Source organism: Gopherus evgoodei, chromosome 4 (genome assembly GCF_007399415.2).
Source record: "Gopherus evgoodei ecotype Sinaloan lineage chromosome 4, rGopEvg1_v1.p, whole genome shotgun sequence".
Classification (NCBI taxonomy): domain Eukaryota; kingdom Metazoa; phylum Chordata; order Testudines; family Testudinidae; genus Gopherus; species Gopherus evgoodei.
The window spans coordinates 98213622-98238750 of record NC_044325.1 but is presented as its reverse complement, the minus strand read 5'-3'; the positions used below and the strand labels follow the sequence as shown (position 1 = coordinate 98238750).

The 25129-nt window shown below is 42.2% G+C and overlaps 1 protein-coding gene across 1 annotated transcript in view; it reads right to left on the bottom strand.

Annotated features, from left to right (window-relative positions):
- The window catches only part of SPON1 (spondin 1), a 331008-nt gene that overhangs the window by 46994 nt on the left and 258885 nt on the right, over window positions 1-25129 (bottom strand). The window contains exon 7 of the mRNA XM_030560301.1: window positions 15524-15588. Within this exon, the coding sequence (XP_030416161.1) occupies window positions 15524-15588 (65 nt within the window). The remainder of the gene's footprint in view (window positions 1-15523; window positions 15589-25129) is intronic.

The following is a 25129-nucleotide window of genomic DNA, read 5'->3' as shown; positions in this document are numbered from 1 at the left end:
CACCGAGCATTCCCTCTTTCAGGTGCTTGGCTGACAAATTTTTGTTCACAGGCTCAAGGTCTAACAGATTGCCATATGTGGGGTCAGGAACGAATTTTCCCCTAGGTCAGATTGGCAGTGACTTTTGGGTTTCTTCACCTTCCTTCCTATTTTCTTTCTATGGCCCTGTCTTCCGTGGACTGTAATACTTTGTTCTAAGTGTCAGCTGTTGGCTTCAGTGTGTAGATGCTGGTGGCATGTGATATATAGGAGGTCAAACTAGATGAGCTGGTGGTACCTTCTGGCCTTAAACTCTGTGACACTGAGAGTCAGAGTCTCTATGATGGCTGTTAAAGTTTGCTCCAGGCAGAAATTTGACGCTATCTCAGCTTGAGAGGCATTTAGATTGTTTTTTTAAAAAAAACTGTTTATGGTATAATTTACAGAACTGGTTTCTTTTTTTTTTAAAAAAAAGCGTTATTCAGTGTGATGTACAGAGACAGATTTTGCCATCACTTGTGACAAATATTAATTGCATACATATAACTTTACTCACACGAGTAAAGTTACATACATGCAGTTGTCTCACGTGAGTTGCAGTTACACACACTTATTGTCATTAACTAAGTACATTGCATATATGAGAAAGAAGATTGCAGAACTCGATTCTAAATCTGGAGTAATTCTACTGAAGCCAAGGGAGCTGTATTTCAGACTGACACAGAAAGCAGAATTTAACAACAGTGTGTATGTCTAAAATTATCTTTTAGGTTGGAGGTACACTAAAATGGCAGAGGTGTTAAGGTTTGAAATGTAACTTTTTTTTGCTATGAAAATCATATTTCTGTCACCTTACAGTGTGCCTCACGTCTCTCTTGCTGAATGCAAATAAAATTGTATTAAAGTAGGCACGTCTCAATGGACCAAAAGGTAGCATTCTGTGGCCCGTTATAATTAATCAATTTAATATATATTAAGCAGAGTGTGGATGAGCTCTACCCTGACATCTGGTGGTGAATTATGGCGAGTGTGGAAAAGAATTTCAGAGGCTGATTGTGTTTGCATAGGCACACCCACTCCGCCTAGCATAGCCCACAGCAGCCTAAAATGGTTACTTTCACAGCTGTGGGATCCCCAATTTATTTGTTATTGGAGCAGGAGGAATAAAGTGTTGTCACCCTAATTAAGTAAAAGAGGAACTATGAAACTGTTTTATGATAAAGGGTTTCACCATCAACTAAATAGCACTTGCTAGACAAGGGACATGGGTTCCAAAACCCAGTGATTTGAGAGAGGCTGGGGATGGGTGTTTGTCCCTGGTGGTGTAGGGTCCTTGTGTGAGCCAGAAGCATCAGTTCCACCTACTTCTCTCTCCATTGTGGAATATCAGAGTTGGTTTTTGATTCCCTTAAGAATCTAGATACAGATTACTGTGCTGAACTCACTATGGGCTAATGGTGCAGTAGCTCTGGGACTCCCCTACTGTGAGCTGAAATCACTAAAGAGCTGAAATTGCTGAGCTAAGAGCACTGAGTACTGTGCTAAATAGTGGGGGAGCCTGAAGCTATACTGTGGATCAGAGCAGCTAGCAGAGCGGAGTGAGTGGAGCCGAGCAGTTTGTGGGGATGGCTGGTAGAGCAGAGCAGCTGGAAGAATGGAGCAGCTATGGGATGGGTGGAGCGGCCCACGGAGAGAGCAGAGCTGAGCAGTTTGCAGGGACGGCTGGAACGGATCATGGGACGGCTGGTGGAGCAGAACAGCTGGGGGAGCAGAGTGGAGCAGTTTGTGAGGATGGCTGGAGGAGCAGAGTAGAGTGGCTGATAGAGTGGAGCAGTTCATGGAAAAGGCAGAAGCAGAACCCCACGGAGAGGCAGACCAGTTGGCCCTGGACCACGTAAGGTGCCCCTTTCTACCCAGGCTGAGGAGGGGACCTCTGCAGATAGACTCTCGAACTCTGGGGCTGCACTGACAAGGGACAGAGACTTTTGGATTGTGGGACTTTTGGGACTGTGGGTGATCTTTGGGTTGCTGGACTCTAGGGACATTTGGAGTATTGGACTTTGGAGTCTTGGGGTGATTTGGGGGTTGCTGGACTCAAGAGCCCAGGGAAAAGGACATGGCCCAATTTCCTGGGATGCGTCTTTGCTCACGGTTTGGTCTATGAACTCTAGTTGAGGTGTTTTCCCAATTTAATGCTTGTTGTTTATCTCATGTAATTAAACCTTTTCTGCTACAATGAGACTCCGTGCTTGCGAGAGGGGAAGTATTGCCTCTTCGAGGCGCCCAGGGGTGTGTGTGTAAGATTTTCCCAGGTGACTGGGTGGGGGCTCGAGCTGGTTTTGCATTACGTTGTAGGGAAGGGACCCCTATGTATTGAACCTGGCCCTTGCTGCTATCTATTCAGCCTGGCAGAAGGGTTACATGTCTTACAGTATATTTCTCTACTCATGGAGTGGATTCACCACAGTGCTTGACTCTGCAGTATAAATGTGTGGCCACATGGTCCCCCTGAATAGGCCATTCACAATCCAGCCTCCTCAAACAACAGCACGATTACATAGAATCATAGAACCACAGGGTTAGAAGGGGCTACAAGAATCATCTAGTCTAACCTCTTGCCAAAATGCAGGATTTGTTGTGTCTAATCATTCAAGACAGATGGCTAGCAGTCTCCTTTTGAAAACCTCCAGTGAAGAAGCTTCCACAACCTCCCAAGGCAGCCTGTTCCATTGTCCTACAGCCACTCTGCATTTACTCATAGGCTGTACAGAATACAGCACACCAAGTGAACAGGACACCTACAGTATGTTCTATCACTGTAATGAAAACAATGATCTGCCTCAAACACATTTTTAACCCCCTTTGTATTCAATACAATATGCAATATGCAATTTGGTAACTGCTTGGCCTTCTGACAACCATCTAAGCATTCGAGAAGATTTTAGGTAGTGCAATATGCACACTGGGTATGGTGGTCAGTATATTAAGTGTGTTTCTAGGAGTACAAAGAGCTTAAAGGAAGTAAAAAGCTGGCCTTACCTTTTATCCAAAGTTACAGAAATAGTGGAGCATAAATGCAAACAATCAGGAAAAATGTCTAATACTGCAAGAAAAATGGGTATTGTAAAATGTTCTGTAACATGTAACTATAAAACAATAACTTCCCCATTTCTGTGTAACCCCCAGTTGACACTCACTCTAGGTGAAATTATATATGCAAGATTTCACTCTCAAATTATTAGGTGGAACAGGGTTTATAAGCAATTTGTATAATCAAATGCTAATGATATACAGTGGATGGGTGATTAAAGGACTATGATATCAGCTTTCCTTTTTTACTTTAGAGGAAATAAATAAAAATTAAAATGTGCACATTACAGCCAGTTAATTAGCGTTCAGAATAGGTCTGCATTTTACCTTCATCAGCATGCCAGTTAGTCAAATCTATAATAAACCATTTGAAGTTGTGTGTGTGTGTTAAAAAACGCATCATCTTTTCCCTATTCTAATTGTAATTCTCAGCTGGATAGTCTAAGGACTTGATTAATTGAGCAAAACAACCATTCAGAAGCTAATTTGTTCATCTGTGATTTACACTTTTATAAATTAATTCTCTGGATAAAACATTTTGCTTACTGAAAACAAAGTAAGCTTTAATGGGCAGTGCTTTGTGTTACAGTACAGGAGGTCATTTTAGCACTATAATATAACTGGAAGGTAAGAATTACATTAACTTAAATTGAGCAAATGTCCTTAGTTTATTTACTTGAGTGTTTTGCAAAACACTACCTACTGTTTAAAAAGACACCATGCTACTACTGGGTAAAAAGTGTAATTTTCTATGCAAATATTTTAGTAAGAAGAACAGAAACTAGACTGACAGCATGGAAAGTAAAATAAATACTTTTTCCCTCAGGAAGTTGTTGAAAGGAAATGTTTGGATACCTGACTGTGTGAATTTTATAGTTTGTATGCTATGGGGAACTTGGTGCGTTATAGTGAATAATTTTATTCATTGTTTAGAGTATTCTTAAAAGACTAATGGACAGTAGTGACTCAAAGATGTTGCCAGATCTCTGCGGTACACGCTTTGGGAATTTCATTATTTTTTACCTAATTCCTTTCAGTTTTCAAAACTGAAATCTTTCCCTCTCAATACCAATTGATATAGATTTATCAGAGAACAAGAGTTGGCAGACATAGTGTAATTTTAAGTTAGATTTCCTGTAAAATCGTTATATGAGAAAACATGATGGAATGGTTTCTGCCAAGATTTGGTTAACAGGTTTTTCCAGACTGAACCAGGTAGTGGCAGCAAGCTAATGAAATAAACAGCACATCCTCTTGCTGGTACCAGAATGGCATCACCAGAATAATGGCTACCTAAACAAGCGATTTAGTATCATTATGCTATTGCCAGCAGGAACATAGTTCAGAGACATGGACTTCTTAAATATTTAAACAGAGCACTATCAGCTCTGTTTCAGTGGTGTATCTTCCTCCTTTAGGGACAATATATTTACATACCATCCCTGTACAATGCCTTATTCAGTTTTGTTCTGCTCTCTCTCATTCACACACATTAATAAATAATTTCACCTCAGTATTAACAGTAATTAAGGTGTTTCCTATAGTAGTATAGGGTAATACAAATACATCTATGGCAGATATTGAGGTAAACTTCTCTGTTCTTGTAAAGTGGGAGATAGCATGGTCTAGGAGGGAATAGGGCAGTGGAAATCAGGAGAACTGGGTTTTATTCTTGGCTTGGCCACTGTCCTCCCATGTGATGTTTCTGTGCCTCTGTTTCCCTTCCCACCTTTGATTATCTTGCCAATAGATTGCAAACTCTTCATGACAGGAACTGTCTCTCCCTATGTGAATGTACGATGTTTTGCAACAGCTGGCTCCCATGTTGGTAGGGGACTCTAGGCGCTACTGTATAATAAATGATAATATAGGTAAAATCATCAGTTTTAGTGAATGAGCATGTGAACGTACACACACATTTTATATAGGTACACATGCTCTGATTAGATGGATAAGGAGAAATGAATTTATCAATCTATATAAATTCTCCGTCTCCATATGTATAGATTAGATAAATTATAGAGAGAGAGACAGAGACAGATGTCTAACTCAATGTTTCCTAAATTTCTGAAAGCAGAATCACTCTTCAAGGAAATGAACCCAATCATGCTTGCTCTGCAACTTCCCCACGTGCACATTGTCCTTTATACATTCTGTTCCGTACCCACACTCGTCCATTATCTCCTTTGGGAAACACTGGTAGTGCTTTTTATATGCTACTACTTCTCCTTTCTTACAAGCGGCAATAATAAGTAGTACCATACATAACAATGGTGACATTTACAGCATCATCACTAGGCATCTGAGTTAGTACCCCCTGAACAGAAGGGGCAATTCACACCTCAGAGCTATTGTTTCAGGCTCTCTGCAAACTTACACAGTCATTAGTGCATCAGTTACACTCCTCTCACATTGGGTACATCTGCAGAGCTATGGCTGTAATGCTCTGTAATGTAGCTCTGTCACTGTAGTGCCACAGTAGTGTAAATGTTTCCTACATTGTCGGAAGGGGTTTCTTTGTTGATGGAGGCAATCCACCTTTCTGAAAGGCAGTATCTAGGTTGATGGAAGAATCCTTCCATTGGTTAAGTCAACCTAACTACGGTGCTCAGGGTGTGAATTTTTTCCACAGCCCTGAGATACATACTGTAGTTAGGTCAACCTAAGTTTTAGGTATAGACCAGGACATTGTCAAGGTTTTCTTTCATAACCACAACACTTAGAGAGGCCTCAACTGGAGTATTGTGTCCAGTTCTGGGCACCACATTTCAAGAAAGATGTGGAGAAATTGGAGAGGGTCCAGAGAAGAGCAACAAGAATGATTAAAGGTCTTGAGAACATGACCTATGAAGGAAGGCTGAAAGAATTGGGTTTGTTTAGTTTGGAAAAGAGAAGACTGAGAATGGACATGATAGCAGTTTTCAGGTATCTAAAAGAGGGTCATCAGGAGGAGGGAGAAAACTTATTCACCTTGGCCTCTAAGGATAGAACAAGAAGCAATGGGCATAAACTGCAGCAAGGGAGGTTTAGGTTGGACATTAGGAAAAACTTCTTAACTGTCAGGGTGGTTAAACACTGGAATAAATTGCCTAGGTATATAAATTGCCTCTGGAGATATTTAAGAGTAGGTTAGATAAATGTCTATCCGGGATGGTCTAGACAGTATTTGGTCCTGCCATGAGGGCAGGGGACCAGATCTGATGACCTCTCGAGGTCCCTTCCAGTCCTAGAATCTATGAATCTATTTTTTTAAACAAAGTTGAGACTCTGCAGAACAATTGAACCCCTAACCCTGGCTAATCCTTCATGGCTCCCAAAGAGAGTGCTCCACACTTTGGGAACACTGATATAATGGAGCATGATTAAACTAGACACCGTCTCTTGATTGTTAATATTCCTTCATATAGATGCTGAGAAGTAAGTGCTGGGACAGTGAACACAAAGAATTGTAAATGCCCATCTCAAGTCTGAATTGGCACCACTGAAAATTAGATCCTACTTTTTTTATATGTACATAGGATTAACTTGCTTGGGTCTGTCTTATATTATGTTCATACAATGCTGTTACTTCTATTTTCCCCTAACCTTGCAAACACAGCTGGCAAACAGAAACTGCTTTCCCAGACAGACGCTCTGTAGAGTGAAACTGCAAACAAAAGGCACTGGTAGTGGAGTGGACATCATGGTGCCTTCCTGATATTTCAGTTTGTTAAAAGTAATGCTATGCTGGCCCAAATAGGCTTTTCAGGTCATGTAGCAGAAGTCACTGCTACCTCGGTGGGAACAGTTAGGCTCCATTGCCTGCCCCGCCCACTGCAGAGGGGGGAAAGCATCAGCAACAGAGATAACCAGAGGGAAAAAGCAACCAGCAGTTCAGAGAAAGCTGCCAATTCTCTGCCCTCACTACAGGGAGCTCCTACTGCTGTAAGAGAGCAGATATAAGTAGCTGCCAGCTCCTTTGAAGCTCTCTGCCCATCTGGCTCTGTGTGCTGCTTCCCCACACCTCTGTAGCACCTGGAACAGCCAGATGTGGAAATGACAAGTGGGAAGGCAGCCAATAGCAGCCTCTTTTGCCAGCCACCATGTGGTAAGCAGAAATAGATACTGGGAGCTTTTTTATTCTCTTTCTCTACTGTATAATATCCTACTCTGGATGGTGACACAGAGCTGAGTGACGAAACAGACTGTTCCGGAGATCATGCTCAGCCTGAGGGGAAAAGGGAACACCTCACCTCATTTTGTAGTGGTAAGCAGAAGGGGTAGTATCCCTCTCTCCTCATTCAGGAGGAGGCTATCCAGAATATGTGGCATCTGAGGGGAAGTAAAGGGATAAAATATTGAGTGAATTCCCATGCACACAGAAAAGTGCTTTAGAGTAGCCATGCTTACTCCTGTGTTGAGAATGGCCTGTTTGAACTAGAAATTTCCAGAAGCCTTCAAAGACTCAGACTGAGCTAAGCACTCAGGTAATTAATAAAACTGCACTGTTCCTTCTCTCCTGGCAAACCTGACTCCTATGTTTTTACCAAAATTTGCCCTTTCCTAAGAACGGGCAAAGGAAGATTAACCACAATGTCGCTGAAGGCAAATACATTGGCATTACTTCAGAAAAGAAACTGGCCACACACTCAAGATATTGTACCACGCCATAGGCAGCCAAGTATCCAGACAATAGCAAGATGTGGCTATTCACTCAAGCTACACAGAGAACTGTAGGAGCTAATAGGATAGGCAAGAGGAAGGAGATGAAGAAGTTTGTGATCCCAAGAAAAGGTAATAAGTCAAAATCATCATTAAACAAATATGACCATGGCCGTGACAGTGGGTTGCTGTAACAGAGTCTCAATAGGTGAGACCCAGGGAACAGAGACATTAAATAAGACACAGAAGGCTTTCATCTCAGTCGGAAAAAAAAAGCAACAAATGGAAGAGAATGACAAGCCAGAACCCCCTTCCCCTGCATTCCCGGTTCTCCAACTAAGTAAGGCTCCTTAGGGCGGCAGACTGGAGTTCTCTGGGCAAAGTCAAAACACCAGAGGTCCGTGGCTGTGGAGGACGAAGCTCACCTGTTGCAGGTGCCCCAGACAGCAGTAGCAAAGGCTTTCCTTGTAAACAGCCCAGGAGACAGCAGTATCAGAGTGAGATGAAGTGGAGGCTATGGAAGGACACTGAGTGGCCTTAGCTGGACATCACCTAGTTTTGGAATATGTTCCTCAGTGTTACCAGATTGTTCATTTATGAAGGCTTGCTGCTGCTGTGTTAAACTGGGTCCCTTATGGAATGAGTATAGGTGCACTATACATTTCCAGGATAGTGGAAATAGCTCCCCAGCATTGATTCTTCATCTAGGAGAGCTATTCTCTGTTAGATAACAGCAGGGCCGGCTCTAGCCATTTCGCCACCCCAAGCACGGCAGCACGCCACGGGGGGCGCTCTGCCATTCGCCGGTCCCGCGGCTCTGGTGGATCTCCTGCAGACGTGGCTGCGGAGGGTCTGTTGGTCCCATGGCTCCAGTGGACCTCCCGCAGGCGTGCCTGCAGATGCTCCACCGAAGCCACGGGACCAGCAGACCCTCCGCAGGGACGGCTGCGGGAGGTCCACCGGAGCCGCCTGCCACCCTCCTGGCAACCGGCAGAGCGCCCCCCGCAGCGTGCCACCCCAAGCATGCGCTTGGCTGCTGGGGCCGGCCCTGGATAACAGTGGTGAGTAAAGCCGGGAGCAGGGCCGATGCAAGGAAGTTTTCCGCCCTAGGAGAAACTTCCACCTTGGGCCCCCCGCAGATAACCCTGCCCACCCTGCGGATGCTAACCCTGCCCGGGGAGCCTGCCCTAGCTCACCTCTGCTCTGCCTCCTCCACTGAGCACGCCGGTGCCTAATTCTCCTCCCCTCCCAGGCTTGCAGCGCCGATTGGAGGAGAATTAGAGCAGGGGCTATGTGCTCAGCGGAGGAGGCAGAATGGAGGTGATCTGGGATGGGGAGCGGTTCTCCTATGTGCCCCCCATTACTGTGGGCTGCCCTCCCCATGCCCCAGCTCACCTCCATTCCACCTCCTCGCCTGAGCAGGCTTTTAGGACCCCTCAACCACTAGGCGCCCTAGGCGGCCATCTAGTTCACCCAGTGGTTGCAGTGGCCCTGGCCAGGAGCTGGTATATTAATTTATTGTACTCTGCTTTTAACTTTCATGTTTTCCTGAATGGCATACAAAGGGAAGAACACTGGGCAGAACACACTGACTCAGCTGCCTCGTGGCAGAGTCACCAGTAACAACACAGAGGGAGGATTTCCACATAGACCTCAGCTTATCATCAAAATAATTTAAACTATTTCCATCACCTTTTTCTAACTATTCAAAGAGAAGCCACTGTTCTGAAATATTTACACATTCTCAGTGTTGCTGTGTCGAGATCTGGAAAGTGAAATAGATAACTGATTTTACTGTAGGTGCTGAAGACAAATGCAGAGTAAACAGACAACTGAAAGGCTACATCAGATTCCCTTTCAGTTTTTGTAATCTAATTTTATAAATGCAGGTAAAGATGTTTGCTCATTCAGTATCTAAAAATTTGATAATGGTTATGCTGCTGGTGCGCTAAAACCACGTGCTGACCAATATTGTCTCATTGTACTTTTGTATTCCCCCATCTGTCTGTGTCTGTCTGTTGTCTTTTTTTCCTTACACTTACATTGTTAACTCTTTGAGGCAAGGACTGTCTTTTTCGTTCTGATTGTACAGTGCCGAGCACAGTTGGGTCCTGGTCCACGACTAGAACTCCTAAGTAATATGATAACATAGATAATAATTAAGTTGACCAGTTTCCTTTATTTTATCGTAAGCAGATTGACTGCACATGTGATGATATATGGAAAGATACTGTTTATCTGCTCCATGATTTATAGGTTATAAAATATCCAGCACTATAATATCTAGGTGCACAGCAGATTGGCAAATTGCTTCTATCCCATGTCCAATCTACGCTTTTCCCTATGATGCAGCCTAAAATCTTTAATTGAGATTCAAGGTGATACATAGTGGTGCAAGCTCCCTGGCTTGCAATAATCAAACAAAGTCCCTAGGCACTGGAGTTAAGATTCAAACATCTCCTGTTGGCCCCAGCAATGATTAGCAAACCAATCCACCTGTATTGGAAACATTCTGGTAACATCTTTCAAGAGGGAAAGTTAATGGGCTATGCCTGTCCAGCTGCTTGCTTTCAATCCCCAAAGCTTTTCAGAGAGCTAGGAATTGTGTGGTGAAAGGGTATCCCTTCTTCATACTTGGTGGTTTTTCCCAGAAATTTTGGAAAAGCATCAGAGACTTAACTGAAGAAACTACTATCTCCTATTGCATGATTGTTGCCATTTTATGTAAATTGATTTTATGTAAAAGATCTGGTGCCTGTATGATAACCTACTTTGCTGTTGAAGGCTCACAAAGGGTGGAGGATGGAATGACCATGGAAAACTGCACAGCTGTAACAACAAATAAGCTGACAACATTGCTACGTGGCTTGGATTTCACAGCCACATCGAACAAGAAAACTCTGCTTGTGCCTAGCTATGGAGTTCACACTTCCAGGCGTAGGGGTTTGCTCTCCTCCATGACTTGCCAAAACAGGCTGATTTCTCCCACTGTAACTATATCAAGTTACAGAATTAGAAAATGCTGGCTGATCTGGTCTTGTGTTTTGTTTTTGTCTAGTGATATATTAGATTAACTGTGGGACAAATCCTGATGTTCTTTCTCAGGCAAAGCGCTCATTGAAGAAATGGGAGTTTTACCTGGGCAAGAACTTTTGGATTTGGATCCATGGATAGAGCAGAAAAGATATTTATTCTGGTGATGGAATTCTGTACCCCCAAGTTCTGCTGTCATGGATTGATTATTTCACAATAATACAGCTAGCAACGTCTAAGACTGTCTTCCCTTCCCGCCCCCCCACCATGTCAATTTGTTAGCCAATCAGACCGCTCCCATTTTTCCAGCTCTGTTAGTCACAGGATCCCCTCACTCTCTTGATTTTTTAATTAAAGTTGACCAGACAAATAGTTCCTCTAGTGTAGCCACTCTGATTCTAATAGTGTCCGATACCCGATTCTTCAGAATACCAAAATCTGTTAATACATTTACAGCAGTCATCACTTAAACATATTGGTGCCTGAAATACCAGAGGTTTTTCCCTGTACTGATTTTAACTGCTCACAAATACTGATATTATAAGGGCAATCACCGTAACTAAGTTTGTATTAAAACTTGGATAGGAAGTTACATCGTGATCCCATCAAGTGATAACCTTGCACTTTGAAGCATGAGAAGACTGATATCCCTTGCTAAAATTTGTAAATGTATTTCTAAGGCTCTAGAGTTATGTTTACTAGTGCTATGTATTTCATAATATTAGTGTTTTATACCTTACACTAGGATCTCTTGCTGGATGTATTATGATATATTGTGAAATGGCTTTCTATTAGGTGACATGATGCCTTGACAAATCAGCTTTATGCCATATCAGGAAAAGACATATAATTCATGATTACTCAAGAGAAAATTATCCATGCCCATTAGTCAGTAGAAAATTAGCAATACACGCTTTCCATGACTAGTTAGCTATATTATGCATACTAATTGACTAAGCATTTGTCTGGCATAAGTTTTAATCCTTGCACAATCATAATCTAAATTCCAACAGAGATAATCAAAAAAGGCAAATGGAAATTCTAACAATACAAGTGTGTTAATTGCGAAGGTTTACCTTCCTTTGGGAGCTGAAAGCAAATTTTAAAATGGAATTAAAAAAGGAGCACCACAACAATATACCAGGAACATAACAAAAATTATTAAAAACAAATAACAAACAAACAACAGTTCTTAGGAGAAGGTCACCTTTGTATAGAATTTTAAAGAACACATATGTTTCCCCAGGAAACTGTTGCAAGGTGAGAAAGATTAACATCTGGAGAAGGAAAGGTGACTACAAGAACATCTGGAGGATGTTTTAGAAGCTTTATCATATCTGGCCACGTGACAATATGCCTAAAAATGTCTAAAGTTGTGTTCCAATAAAAACTGTTAATTTTTATGATGTTTAAGTGTTGCCTTGTCCTGGTTAATATGAACAGGGGCATTGTAGTTTAATTAGCTCTGATTTTTGTGTATTAATTTAATGCTTTTGAAAGATGATGGATTGACACCCCTAGAAAAGGAAATCTTCTCTTCATCCCCAACAGAGGCAAAACAATGAGTTAAAAACCTACCCTACTTTGTCTATGCCAAACCCTTACGAGTTTGAGCGCCAAGGCAAAACTTTGCGGCAATGAGCACTTTGATGCAAAGCACTATCAGTATTGGGGGGGCGGGGGGAGGGAGCTGGAAGCAAATAAATACATAAATAAAATAAATGACTCCTCTGAGCCAAACAGGCTAAACTACTGCCACAGAGCTGGGTGGTGGAATGAAACCTAAGCTTTAAAGGACAACTAGACAAAAAATAGATACAATGGTATTGGAACTCTCTAGGGAATCCCAGCACAAGATATCCAAAACTAAGAGCTGGTGAGCAGAGTATAATTGGAGAGCTCGTAATGGTCAAAGCTGAGCTATGGGGTGTTCACTGAATGATTAAGCTAAATAAGGAACACACTAGAAGACTCTAGGTACTGAGGGCGATAATTACTCAGGCAAGACCACAGATTTATAGATTTTAGTCTGACCTCTTGCAAAAGTTAGGTCACCGGACCTTACGCAATAATGTCTGAACAGAGCCCATAACTTCTGTTTGAGCTGTAGCATATATTCTAGAAAAATATCCAATATTGAGTCAAAGACTTCAAGTGATAGAGACTCCACCACATCTCAAGATAAGTCATTCTAATGGTTAACTACCTTCATTGTTAAAATTTTGCCCCTTATTCCAGTCTGAATATGTCTAGCTTTTTCTGATGGCTTTTTAATCTACTATCAGCAGTCTCTTCCCCATGTAGATACTTGTAGACTTTTATCACCGCCTGTTAACCTTCTCTTTAGATACATGAAAATAGCTTCTTAAGTCTCTCACAAAAAGGCATGTTTTCCAGTACTTGAATCATTCTTGTTGAAAAATTGGAGAGTTCAGAAAAGGATTACATAATTTAAAAAGTGCAGACATCAGAACTGGACACACTATTCCAGTAATGGTCTCACTAATGTTATATATAGAACTGCTGCCACTATCTGCTTCTCCCACTAGATATTCCCTTGCTTATACATGCAAGGATCATATTAGACTTCTGAGCTACAGCAATGCCCTGAGAGCACATGTTCAGCTGGTTCTTGTCATGATCCCTAAGACCCCCATCTCGACAGAGTGACCTACACATTTTGTTCCCTGGTGGCTTTTACATTTTTCTGTGTTAAAATGCATATTTTCCAGTGAGCCCACCTTACCAAGTGATCTGGGTCAGTCAGTGTCAGTGACCTTTCCATCACCATTTACCACTCCATCAATTTTTGTCACTTGCTAATTTTATCAATACTGATGATTTTATATTTCTGGACACATCATTAGTAAAAGATATTGACTAGCAATTGCATTGGCCCAAGCATAGATCACGTGTGGTGGAAGGTACAGAAGATCTGGGGTTCAGAAGCCTGGAGCTATTGGAATCCTACCCTGTCTTGAGCTGAGAGCACAAGTCCAAAGAGCAAGGACTGCGAGGATGGTGAATCAGATGCTCAGCTGGTATAAATCAGATTAGCTCTATTGAAGTCAATGTCACAATACCAGCGAACAGTTGCTGAGGATGTGGCCCAGTGTCTTTAATCTTTGTTTTTAGATCTCTTTTCTGAGATACAAATCCTCACGTTTGAGTCACTTGTTCTTAGGACACAGTGCACAAACGAGACGTGCCAGACCAAACGATACTGTGCACAAAATAGGAGAGCATGTGATGCTGGCACACCAGATGCCAGCTCATGCCAAGGTCCTTGGGCCTCACTGAACACTGAAAAATGCATAGCTGGGAACCAGACTGGCCTGTCTCTGTGTTAATATTGTTAAAATAGATATTAGAGTTATGAGAAAGTGTTTACTGTTTAGACTTAATGAAATGCTTGCAGGGTGCTACATGTATTAATCTTACATACAATATCTGAATCCCATGTTTAAGGTAATATTGAAGTGTTTGCTCTGTAACTATGAACATGTTTGTTAAGATTGTAACTCTCCCCTGCCACCCCGTCACCTTCCCAGTCAGGAGAGAAACATTATCAGGTGTGAAATACTAGTTTACCACAAGAAGTGTCATCTCTTCCCCAACATAAGAAGGCCTATAGACACCAGAGAAACTACTGAGGAACATCAGTGGACAAAGGACTTTGTTGATTGATTCCACCACACTCATGAAGAGAGATATGCAGGTGGACACATCCCATCACAGTCTGAATTCTGGGGGAAGGGAATAAAATACTTGTTAAGAAGGAACTGTATCACAGTGCTGCTTGTAATTTGGACAGGGCAATATTTCTAAGCATAAGCAAGAAATCCCCAAATTATTTCATTCGAGGTAGCCCATAAGACATATAGAGCTTGCATATCACAGCAGTGCCTATTAGCTTCTGAAACCTAAAACTAACTCTCTCCAGCAGCCGTGGGGGTCCTAGGCTGCATTCAACTGCTCCCTCCCCCCACCCCAACAAAGCACCTAAGATTTAGTCAGGGGTATATAGTACAAGTCATGGACAGGACACAGACTATGAATTTTTGTTTACTGCCAGTGATCTGTAGATGACTTTTAATAAAAACACCCATGACTAAAACATAGCCTTAATCATAACCCAGCACTGTTAGAAGTTTAAATTTGATATTAAGGGTTTTAAAGGTTAAAGATTAACTCCAATGGGTGAAACACGGTCACGTGATGATCTTGACACAAAAGACCTTGAACAGTTAGACAAGGAGAGGGGAATATCCTCTAAAAGGAAAGTCCCAGGTCAGGAACGGAGAGGTTTGCTCATAAGTTTTGACCAGGCATCCAATTACCTCCCTGCCACAGAGACCACAGTGATGGATCTGGCCCGACTTCTGCACCCGAGTGCCCTGGTTTGTGACAGTTTGCCCTGAGGTTGGCACTCGCATTTGTGTGCCACTCCAGAAAGCCTGACATCTGTATCCAATATACTCGAGAAAACACTGAATGAACTCCATTGTTTAATATAGGCACAAGCTCAATAAAACAATCTGCTTTTTCTCTTTCCCTGATATAGTTAGTAAGCCCCATACGTGCAAAAAAAAAAAAAACCACACAAAAAAAGCCCTCATTGGCAGAATACCAAAGCACAAGACGATCTCATCTATCAACAGTACTTTTATATTGTTTCTTTGCAAGAGCAAACCATTGTGTAAGGCAATAAGTTTAGAGCAGTCTGTTAGATGATATTGAACAGGAGTCTATTGGGAGTCTCCATTCTCTACCTACTTACACGTTTAGCGGTTGCCAGGCAGGCCACTGTGCTTTCGCCTTGATGACAGTTAAAACCTCATCGCTCTGTAAAAGAAGACAACACAATATAAAACAGTGATTGGGATAACTTTACTATGGGAGTAACATTCTGCAATGATTTATAGCAAATCGAGGAGGCACTTGGATTCTAGATGCACCTCAGAATTCTGATGAAGACAGAGATACCTCGCTTTCCCTGCTGCTTGGGGGATATGTTGCCCTGCTCAGTGTGGTGCAGAGAGGAGCTTATGTGAACACGGAGAAGAAAGCATTCCCTTACCATCCCTGCATTGCTGCCTCTCTCTCTCCTGCAGGAGCTGAACTCAACTAAGAGGGTGGGGAGCAGAATGCAGAACAGTTCAGTTAATCACATTTCCCTTTAAGAGTGGTGGAGTTTATGATTTCTGCTTTGGGTTACAGTTACTCTCCCTCCCATAGCTTGATCAAACTGAGGAGGGCAATGAGTTTCCAAATGGCACGGACAAGGCCAGTGGCAGCATGGCACAGACAAGAGCTGTTCTGCTAAAAGTGTGGGAAACTTGGGAAGAGCACAGAGACCAAACTCCACACAACAGTGCTTCATAATTCCCACAGACCTCCTCATCATTCCAGCATACAGCCACTCCTGCCACTTGAGGGGAAGACAGGAGACAGATGTGCCAAAACTGCACATCTCTGGTGGATTCTGTTACAGTTTTGTGCAGTCCTATGTGAGTACAGGCACACCTGACCCTTGCTGAGGAACAAGAACAGGAATGGTGCTATTTGTAGGCTTTAGCAATGGACACAACAGCATTTGGGGAAGGAGAATGGGATCAGCAACTCCAGAGTTGAGGGGAATGTTTTCAAAGTGGTGCTCACTGAGAAGGGCAGAAAGGAGATAAAGAGCCTTGCACTGGAAATTTGCCCTAGTCAATCAGAAACACCACAAAGATGGTTATTATTAATGGCAGAAACAGCATTAATAAAAAAAATTCTTTATTGGGAAGGATTCAATATTATGCAAACAGTCAATGGATGCACTGTGATCGCCTGTAAATATTTAAATACAACTACTGATAGTGGTTTTATCCCACTTCCTCACCCACGCAAACTCATAAAAAAATGGTGAAGTATATAACACACCTGTGGAAACCCAGACTGTGGCTAAGCACTGTACAAAGATTTTTTTTCTAAAGCCTATAAGAATTCCTGCATCAGCAGTTTTAAAATTTATATGTAGTGTAATAAACTCAGAACAAAAACAGGAGACTGTTTTAATGAGGCTCTGGTGCCCAGACGACATTTATCAAATGTTTCTTAGAGCCTTTCCCATCTCCCCCAGGATTCCTGCCCAGTAAATTGTTTAAGAAAATATGAAGTTCACAACTCATGCTCATGATTTCTGCAGCCTTTTAAAATACTTCCCAATTAAACTAAAAAAACCCACCCATACATTACTGGTAATTGGCAGTTCCAACAGAGCTGTCCTTTCATTTTAGTGATAATCTGGCCGTTTCCTGCTTGAAAGCAATAGCGCTGATACCCCAGGCTACCTCTAATCCATATGCCCCAGTTTAGAGAAATCAATTTTCACTGGTCATTTCTACTGCTGTCATTTCTCTCGGTCTCCCTCTTTTTACCAAAGCAAAGCAATTACAGCACTGATGTGGCTTATCTGTAACATGGAAGTGGTTCAGCCCGAGGTGCTCATCCTCAACATGACCTCTTCCTCATCCTGAGAGAGCAGCTTGGACTAATCCATTTACTTTATAGAGGGATAATTTGCTGCTGTTGAACAGACACTAGCCAGACTCTGAGCCGGTGTCAATTGGGATAGCTGCATTAAACTCAGTGGAGCAATACTCATGTACACCAGCTGAAGATCTAGCATTATGTGTTTAAATAAATATCAAAAGATAATGACCATCAGATTATTAGTGGGGTTAGTATAAGGAATATTGTGCTGGAAAGGGGAACAATCATGCGCAGCACACCACACGTGTTGTGTAACAGAGAAATCTGAGATCTGCCGAAGACCACATGGCTGCAGCAGCCTGATCCACCAGCCCTAGTCTTGCTCATTCCCTACTCCACCTTCCTAAACTACTGTCATATTGGGGTAGAATTGAGCTGTCCTCTGCTTCATGCAGGGCATACAGCCTGATCCCAAACGCACCCAGAATAATCACACTACTTCCAGTGCATCCTGGGTGTCAAGTGAATAGCAGAAACTGATTAAACCAAGAGAGTTAAATACAGTGAAACCCTGCTATAACGCGATGTTTGGGGTCCAAAAACTTCCATTGCACTAAATGGGGGGTCACGGTATAGCGGGATTTCAAACCAGTCAGTTTGTCAGTCGTCCCTAACGCGGTGCACTGATGTGCATCGCCTAGCCCAGCCAGGGAGAGGAGCCGCGGCCCCCGCCTGCCGGGGACAGAGAACTCCGAGGCTGTGGGCGCCGGTGCTCTCTGTCCCCGGCAAGCGGGGGGTCGCGGTTCCTTTTGAAGCTGGAGAGAAGCCGTGGCCCAGCGCCTGCCAGGGACAGAAAGCACCGGTGCCCGCAGCCCCGGAGAAGCTGGGGAGAAGCTGCGGTCCCATGCCTGCCAGGGACAGAGAGCATCGGTGCCCGCAGCCTCGGAGTTCTCTGTCCCCGGCAGGAACAGAGCTGCAGCTTCTCTCCCCTGCCATGGTGTTGGGGACCACTGGTACAGTACTGTATTATACCGTAAAGGGGAGCCAACCTATGATCGTGTTATATGCGATTTCGCGTTATGGCGGGGCATGTTATTGTGAGGTTTGATTGTATCTGGCAGCTACTCACTGCCTCTCTCTGTGTACGTGTATATATATATCTTGCGCTGAGGATGGAATCTCCCTTAATTCTAAATTTCCTTTGCTTTTGGCTGTTTGGCTCAACATCCTAGCACTTTTTAAATGTGTGTGTTCTAATTTACATTCCTTTAAAACACATTTGCCTTTAAAATGATTTAACCACATATTACACACACAAAAAGGGAGTCTGATTGTTATTAGTCAAATATACATATTTGCACTTTCAAAACAGTGCACTGTTTGCCCAACAGAAATCAAAGCTACTTCAAGTCACTTATATAAGCAAGTGCTTGTGGCACTTGCATTGTAAATGTACATAGTACAGCATACTAAGAATGAATAATGCTTCAAAATGTAATACCAATGGTAGTTCATTTTTCAGAGCAGAGAGGGAGAGAGAGACCCGACTCAGAAGGCTTGGATTCAAACACTGCTTTGCTTCCGGGGTAGGCTGGAATCCAGTCTGGGATTTGAATTTTATAGCCAGGACCCCTCTTTACAATTAATCAATATCCAGAGCTGAAGACCCCAGAATCCAACACTTTGAAGGGTTTTAAATCCAGATACAAATGAACCCATCTCCAATTAAATGGGATTAGACTAAAGGCATCCCTACTGTTTCAGATTGAGACTGTAACAATTATTTGCTAGATTTAATTTTTAAATAATGACAGCAAATTATATCAAGGTTAAAGTAGTGCACATCAGAGATACTACTGACTTTTCAAAAGTTACACAATTTTTAAGTGACTAATTTTTTTTATTAAATGTTTCTGGGCATTTTTGTTGTTGTTTTTAAACCTCCTTTTGACAGAGATTCTATACACAAAGAGCTAGCCAGGAGCTAGTTTTTACCAGAGAATAAGATTTGAAAACAAAACAAAACAAAACAAAACAAAACAAAAAAAACACTTTTGCAGAATGTTGTTACATTTTCTGTAATCTGAAATCATAACACAATCTTAAATGTACCATCTCTGGTATACAGATATAACCAGAGTGACAATCTTTAAAAAGGAAGGGACTTCCTTAGTCCATGTGATTCAGCTATCTTGGTTAACACACCAGGGATTGAACCAAGGCCTTCCAGAGTAAAAGTCTGTAAAATATGAGATGAAGAGCCATATTGTAGCTCTCTTGCTAGGGGCTGTAATAGACTCACAGCCTCTCTGGATTGGGCACAGAAGGCAATTCTAACACATGCTCACCAGTGGGCTATGTGTGTACACATGTCCATGGTGTAGTATACATCTTTGCCTGTCTACTACTACTTCTGTGTAGGGTGGAAATTTGAGGGATACTTTTTAAATTCTCTTATGAGAATATAAAATGTCTGAGATTAAACCAACAAATGAGTAATACAAAGAGTTGTCAGTCCAAACCAGGATTTTTCCACTCCAAAGTCTAGTGGATGGCTCTGTGTTATTGTAGAGGAGCGGACTCACCCCTGTGGCGCCACCTGCTGGTCTCTCTGAGAATTAGCTCAATTTCCAGCTCTGGAGCACCCTCTGCAGGCTGGTGATCCACCTGTCCTCTGACCCCATGTCCCTCCCTGGACCCAGTGCCCAGTAACCCCTCTCTCTTTGTGTCTGCCCTCCACAGGGAACCCCCACCTCGCCTCAGTAATGGCTACTGCCAGTCATTGTCTAGCCCCCACACCCTGGGGCAGACTGCAGTATCAGCCTACTCATCACTGGCAAGGTTGGGTTTGGACCTGCTGCCTTGGCCTACCCCTGGGCTGCCCTCTGCAACCCCCTGTACCTGTTAACTAATGCTAGGCCACAGTCTGGGGCTTTCCAGGCTAGAGCTCTCCAGCCCTGCTCCACTCAGATACCCTGTCTCTAGCTCCCTGCAGCCAGGCCCGTCTCCCTCTAAAGGCAGAGAGAGACTGACTGGGCTTCTGGCTCACAGCCTCTTATAGGGGTCAGCTGGGCCTGACTGGAGAATGGCCCCAGCTGAGCCTACTTTCCCCAATCAGCCCAGGCTTCTTGCCACAGCCACAGCCCTCTCCTGGGCTGTTTAGAGCCCTTCAGGGCAGGCACAGGGGACCACCCTGCTACAGTTATCCAAGTGCAAAGAATTCTGTAGAGTTGTAAAATACTTTCAATTTTTGATTTCAATATGTTCTGGCAAACATTTCCCTTGGGTTCTTTTGCATCATTTGCCCACTTTTCTTCCTGCCCTTCCTACCCTCAAAGTTTTGATTTGATTTTTACAGTCATGCAATACCCAAATTCATGTCAAAATGTGGAGAAAACCAGTAAGTTTTATCATCTATGATGCTTTTTGCCTCGCAATAATGCAGAAGTTTGAATAGTAATGACTATTGTAGAGGAGCAATAATGTAATGACTAACTGTTGAAACTGCTAGATTTTGACACTTACAGAAGCCCAGATATTCTGTAAAACTGCAGACGCACAAAATGCAATACCATCCGCAAGTGAAAGAAAAGGAATGGGCACCAAAACTTTATGATGTTTCTGGAAATCCTTCAGGCTAAGGCTATAAAAGAAGATAAAGAAAACCTTATCTCACATTTCTGAGCATGTGAGAGATACAAGAATGTGAATCTGCATCTCTCTGTCAGTTGTTACAGATACCTTGTTAACTTTCCCTCTATGTATACTTGCTTTTAAGTGAGTTTCTTCCCCTTATATGAATCACACATTTTGTAATTGAATTTTCTTGGGTTCTTAGGCCTCTGTTCAGCAAGGTACTTAAGTATCTGCCTCATCTTAAGCATTGAAGTCAATGGAACTACTCCTGTCCTTAAATTTAAGTCTCGTGTTCAAGTACTTTGTTGAATCAGGGCCAAAATAAAGTACTAGAGAGACTCACTTTTGATCAGATCTGTGGGCTTTGGATCAGGTCCTTTGGCTCAGATTCAGGAAAGCCTTAAGCATGCACTTAATTCCATCCCTATTCACATGTTTCAGGACTGTTCTGAATAGAGATGCTTTCTGGAATCAGGGCCTATGTCATTTATATTCATGACTAGGGGGCTCACAGAGGATGAGAGGATGACCACATTTTGCAAATTAGCAATTAAATGAACATAAACTATTATTGCATCACAAAATCTATATAGTTAATTTAATCTGACAAGTGTAGTTTAGATATAATCATTAATGATACTTTATACTGTAGCACGTTTACAAATTATACTACAGTATGTTGACTAAAGTCATAGTGAAGTTTTCAGAATTAATAATGAACAATGCTTTTGCCACATAAAGCCATTTTTTCTGTCTGTCAGTTCTCTACAATCAGCTAGTTTTTACAAAAATGACTGCTAATTAGCACCGTTGTTAGTCTCAATAGTAGGAAGTATTGGGAAACGAAACTGAAATATCCTTTCACCCCTAAAGACACAGTAATGGGGGAAGGAAATTTCCACTGCTGATGCTGTGCCTGTTCTTTGTCTAAACAGGAGTTCAGTTTCTTGATCTGCCAAAATTATCTCTTTATCATAATCTTAGGGCCTGATCCAAAGCCCTCTGAAGTCAATAGGAGTCTTTATACTGACTTCAGTTATTATGGATATTTACATGCAACAACTTTTCCATACCAAAATAGCCTCCTAAAAGAAAGCTTTAAAGCAGAATTTTATAACATGCTTCCACTCAGATATAGAAACCCATTATAGATATATTTTTATTTTTCAAGAATTAATAACTTGTATTACATCTGTTTGTCCTTGCAATTAAATGGCACCATACATTAATCTTGCACTATGAAATCAACTATTGAACTAAATCACTCAATCATGTGCGTTACAAAAGGCTTCAGAAAATGTCCTGGATCATGAAGCGAGGCATCTCTCACTAAAGTAGCATTCGGAATATAGTTTGATTTAAAGTATTTCACAACCAATGGGATTTAAAGCAACTTGTTTAAAGAGTAATGCCAGTTGAAAATGTTGTGGAAGCTTATAGCAAGAATTTTAAGTCTTCTGTTAGAATCCTACTGAATCAGAGGCGAGATTCGTGGGATCTGGCAAATTCTACAAACTTTCTCATATGCTTCTGCTGCTTTTTAGTAGTTGCCATGATCTGTATCTGGTTCACTATTGAAAAGTATTGCTTTTATGAAGCAATTTTTACTACTGCTTTTATAATATGTAACATGTAATATACTATAACATTTTATTGTACTATGCAGGATTCTTAGTACTTTATAATAAATACTTTTACTGGATTCAGTTCAACTAAACAAATGATAAAGCACTTCAGCAGACAGCCAAATCATCCAGTCAGATTGAATCAATTGGGAAAATGAATAAATATGTTTTGAGCCAAGGTTTCGTTTTAATGGTTTCAGACAGCAGTTCGTTGGCATTTGTTTTGTTTTAAAAGACAGGATTTCTATCTGTTGCTATGGTATATATTGCCATAGTATCTGAGCACCTCTCAAATATTAATGAACTTGCCCTTGCAACACTGTTATGAGGTAGATAAGCTATCACCCCATTTTACGATGGGGCACAGAGAAACCGAGTGACTTGCCAAAGGTCACATAAACAGTAAAGCTGGGTGAAATTTTTCAGCTGAAACTTTTTTGGTGAAAAATGTAGATTCAGCAACACCAAAATGTTTCATAGAACCATAGGGTTAGTAGGGACCACAAATGTCATCTAGTCTAACCCCTGCCAAGATGCAGGATTTGTTGCGCCTAAATCATCCAAGACAGATGGCTAACCAGCCTCCTTTTGAAAACCTCCAATGAAGAAGCTTCCACAACATCCCTAGGCAGTCTGTTCCATTGTCCTACTGTTCTTACAATTAGGAAGTTTTTCCTGAGATACAATCTAAATCTGCTATCCTGTAGTTTGAACCCATTGCCTCTTGTCCTGCCCTCTGTGGCAAAAGGAGAGCAACTTCTCTCCATCTTTTTGTGGGAACCTTACAAGCATCTGAAGATTAAGGGGAGAAATGACAGCAATCTCCTCTTTTCCAAACAGTTCCTGCAGCCTTTGCTCATGTGGCTTGCATTCCATCCCTTCAGTCATCTTTTGTCACTCACTTCTGGATCTTTTCCAGTTTCTCTTTCTATACATTGGTGACAAAAATTGGACACAGTACTCCAGCTAAGGCCCAACCAGTGCCGAGTATAGTGATACTATCATCTCACATGACTTACATGCTATGTCTGTGTTAATGCAATCTAAAATTGCATTTGCTTTTTTCAAAACAGCATTGCATTGCTGACTCATGTTGAGCTTGTCATCCACCACAACTCCCAGATCCTTCTCAGCAGTGCTGCTGCTAAGTCAGTTTCCCTCCATTCTGTACTTGTGTATCTGTTGAATTTCATGTTGTCTATAGCCCAGTTCTCCAATTCATCAAGTCCCTCTGAATTTCTATCCTCCAAAGTACTGGCATCCCCCCAGCTTTGTGTCATCTACAAACTAGATCAGTATGCTCTCTATACCTATGTCCTGGTAACTAATAAAGATATTAAACAACACTGGACCCAGAACAGATTCCTGGGGAACCCCACTTGAGACCTCCCTACTTGAGATCTCCCTCCAATCTGACATCATTCCATTAATAGTTACTCTTTGCTTGTAGTTCTTTTACAATTATGTATCTACTTAATGGTAGTTCTGTCAAGCTCACATTTTCTCCAGCTTACTTATCAGAATGTCATGTGGGATTGTGTCAAAAGCCTTGCTGAAGTCCAGGTATATTATGTCCACTGCATTCCCCCATGCATTTGGAAACAATGTTTTATACATTATTCTAGTAGCTTCCCATGTATTAAAGTCAGGATGACTGGTCTATAGTTTCCCAGCTCCTCCTTTTCCCCCTTTTTAAAAATGGGTATTAGGTTAGCCCTTCTCCCGTCTTCCAGGACCTCTCCTGTCATCCAGGAGTTTGAAAATATTATTTCATGAACATGTGTTGGTTTCATCGGATGGTTTTGGTCATCCCCACAAAACAATTTTTTTAAAACCTAACAACATAGCATTAACTTTCAGATTTTTCATATCAACAACTCTTCAATTTGAATTTCCTTCAATTTAATAATAATTTTAAAAAAATTAAAAGGTGCTGAAAAATAAAAACATTTGTGGGGCATGGGTTATTTGCCAAAGATTTTTTTAAAGAACTGCTTTTGGGTTGACCCAATTCTTATTTATTTATTTATTTATTTATTTATTCATTCACTCAGAATTGCCAGCAACCCAAAAACTCACCTAGATGCATAGCTCTAATTGACAGTCTGTGCCAAAGAGAGGAACTGAACACAAATTTCTACATCCCAGGGCAGTGTCTTCACCACAAGATCATTTTTTCTCTCCACAAGACTCTAAAGGAGGTGGTGGTGAGAGGGAAGGAAGCGAAGAAATCAACACTGTGTTGTTGCACTTGTAGAAAATTCAGATCAGGGCCATCCAGAGGATTCAAGGGGCCTGGGGTCTTTGGCGGCGGGGGGCCCCTGTCTCCAAATTGACCGCTGAAGACCCGGCACTTCGGCGGCAGGTCACAGGGCGGAAGGACCACCTGCCACCAAAGTGCCGCCTAAGACCCGCCCCGGGACCCGCCGAAGTGCCAGAAGGACCCCCTGCCGCGGATCTTTGGGGCACTTCAGTGGTGGGTCCCAGAGTGGAAGAACCCCCTGCTGCTGAATTGTTGCTGCCGACTCGGAGCGGAAGAAGCTCCGGGGGACCCGGGCCTCGCGAGAGTTTTCCGGGACCCCCAGAGCAAGTGAAGGACCCCGCTCCAGGGCCCCCAAAAAACTCTCGTGGGGCCCCTGCGGGGCCCA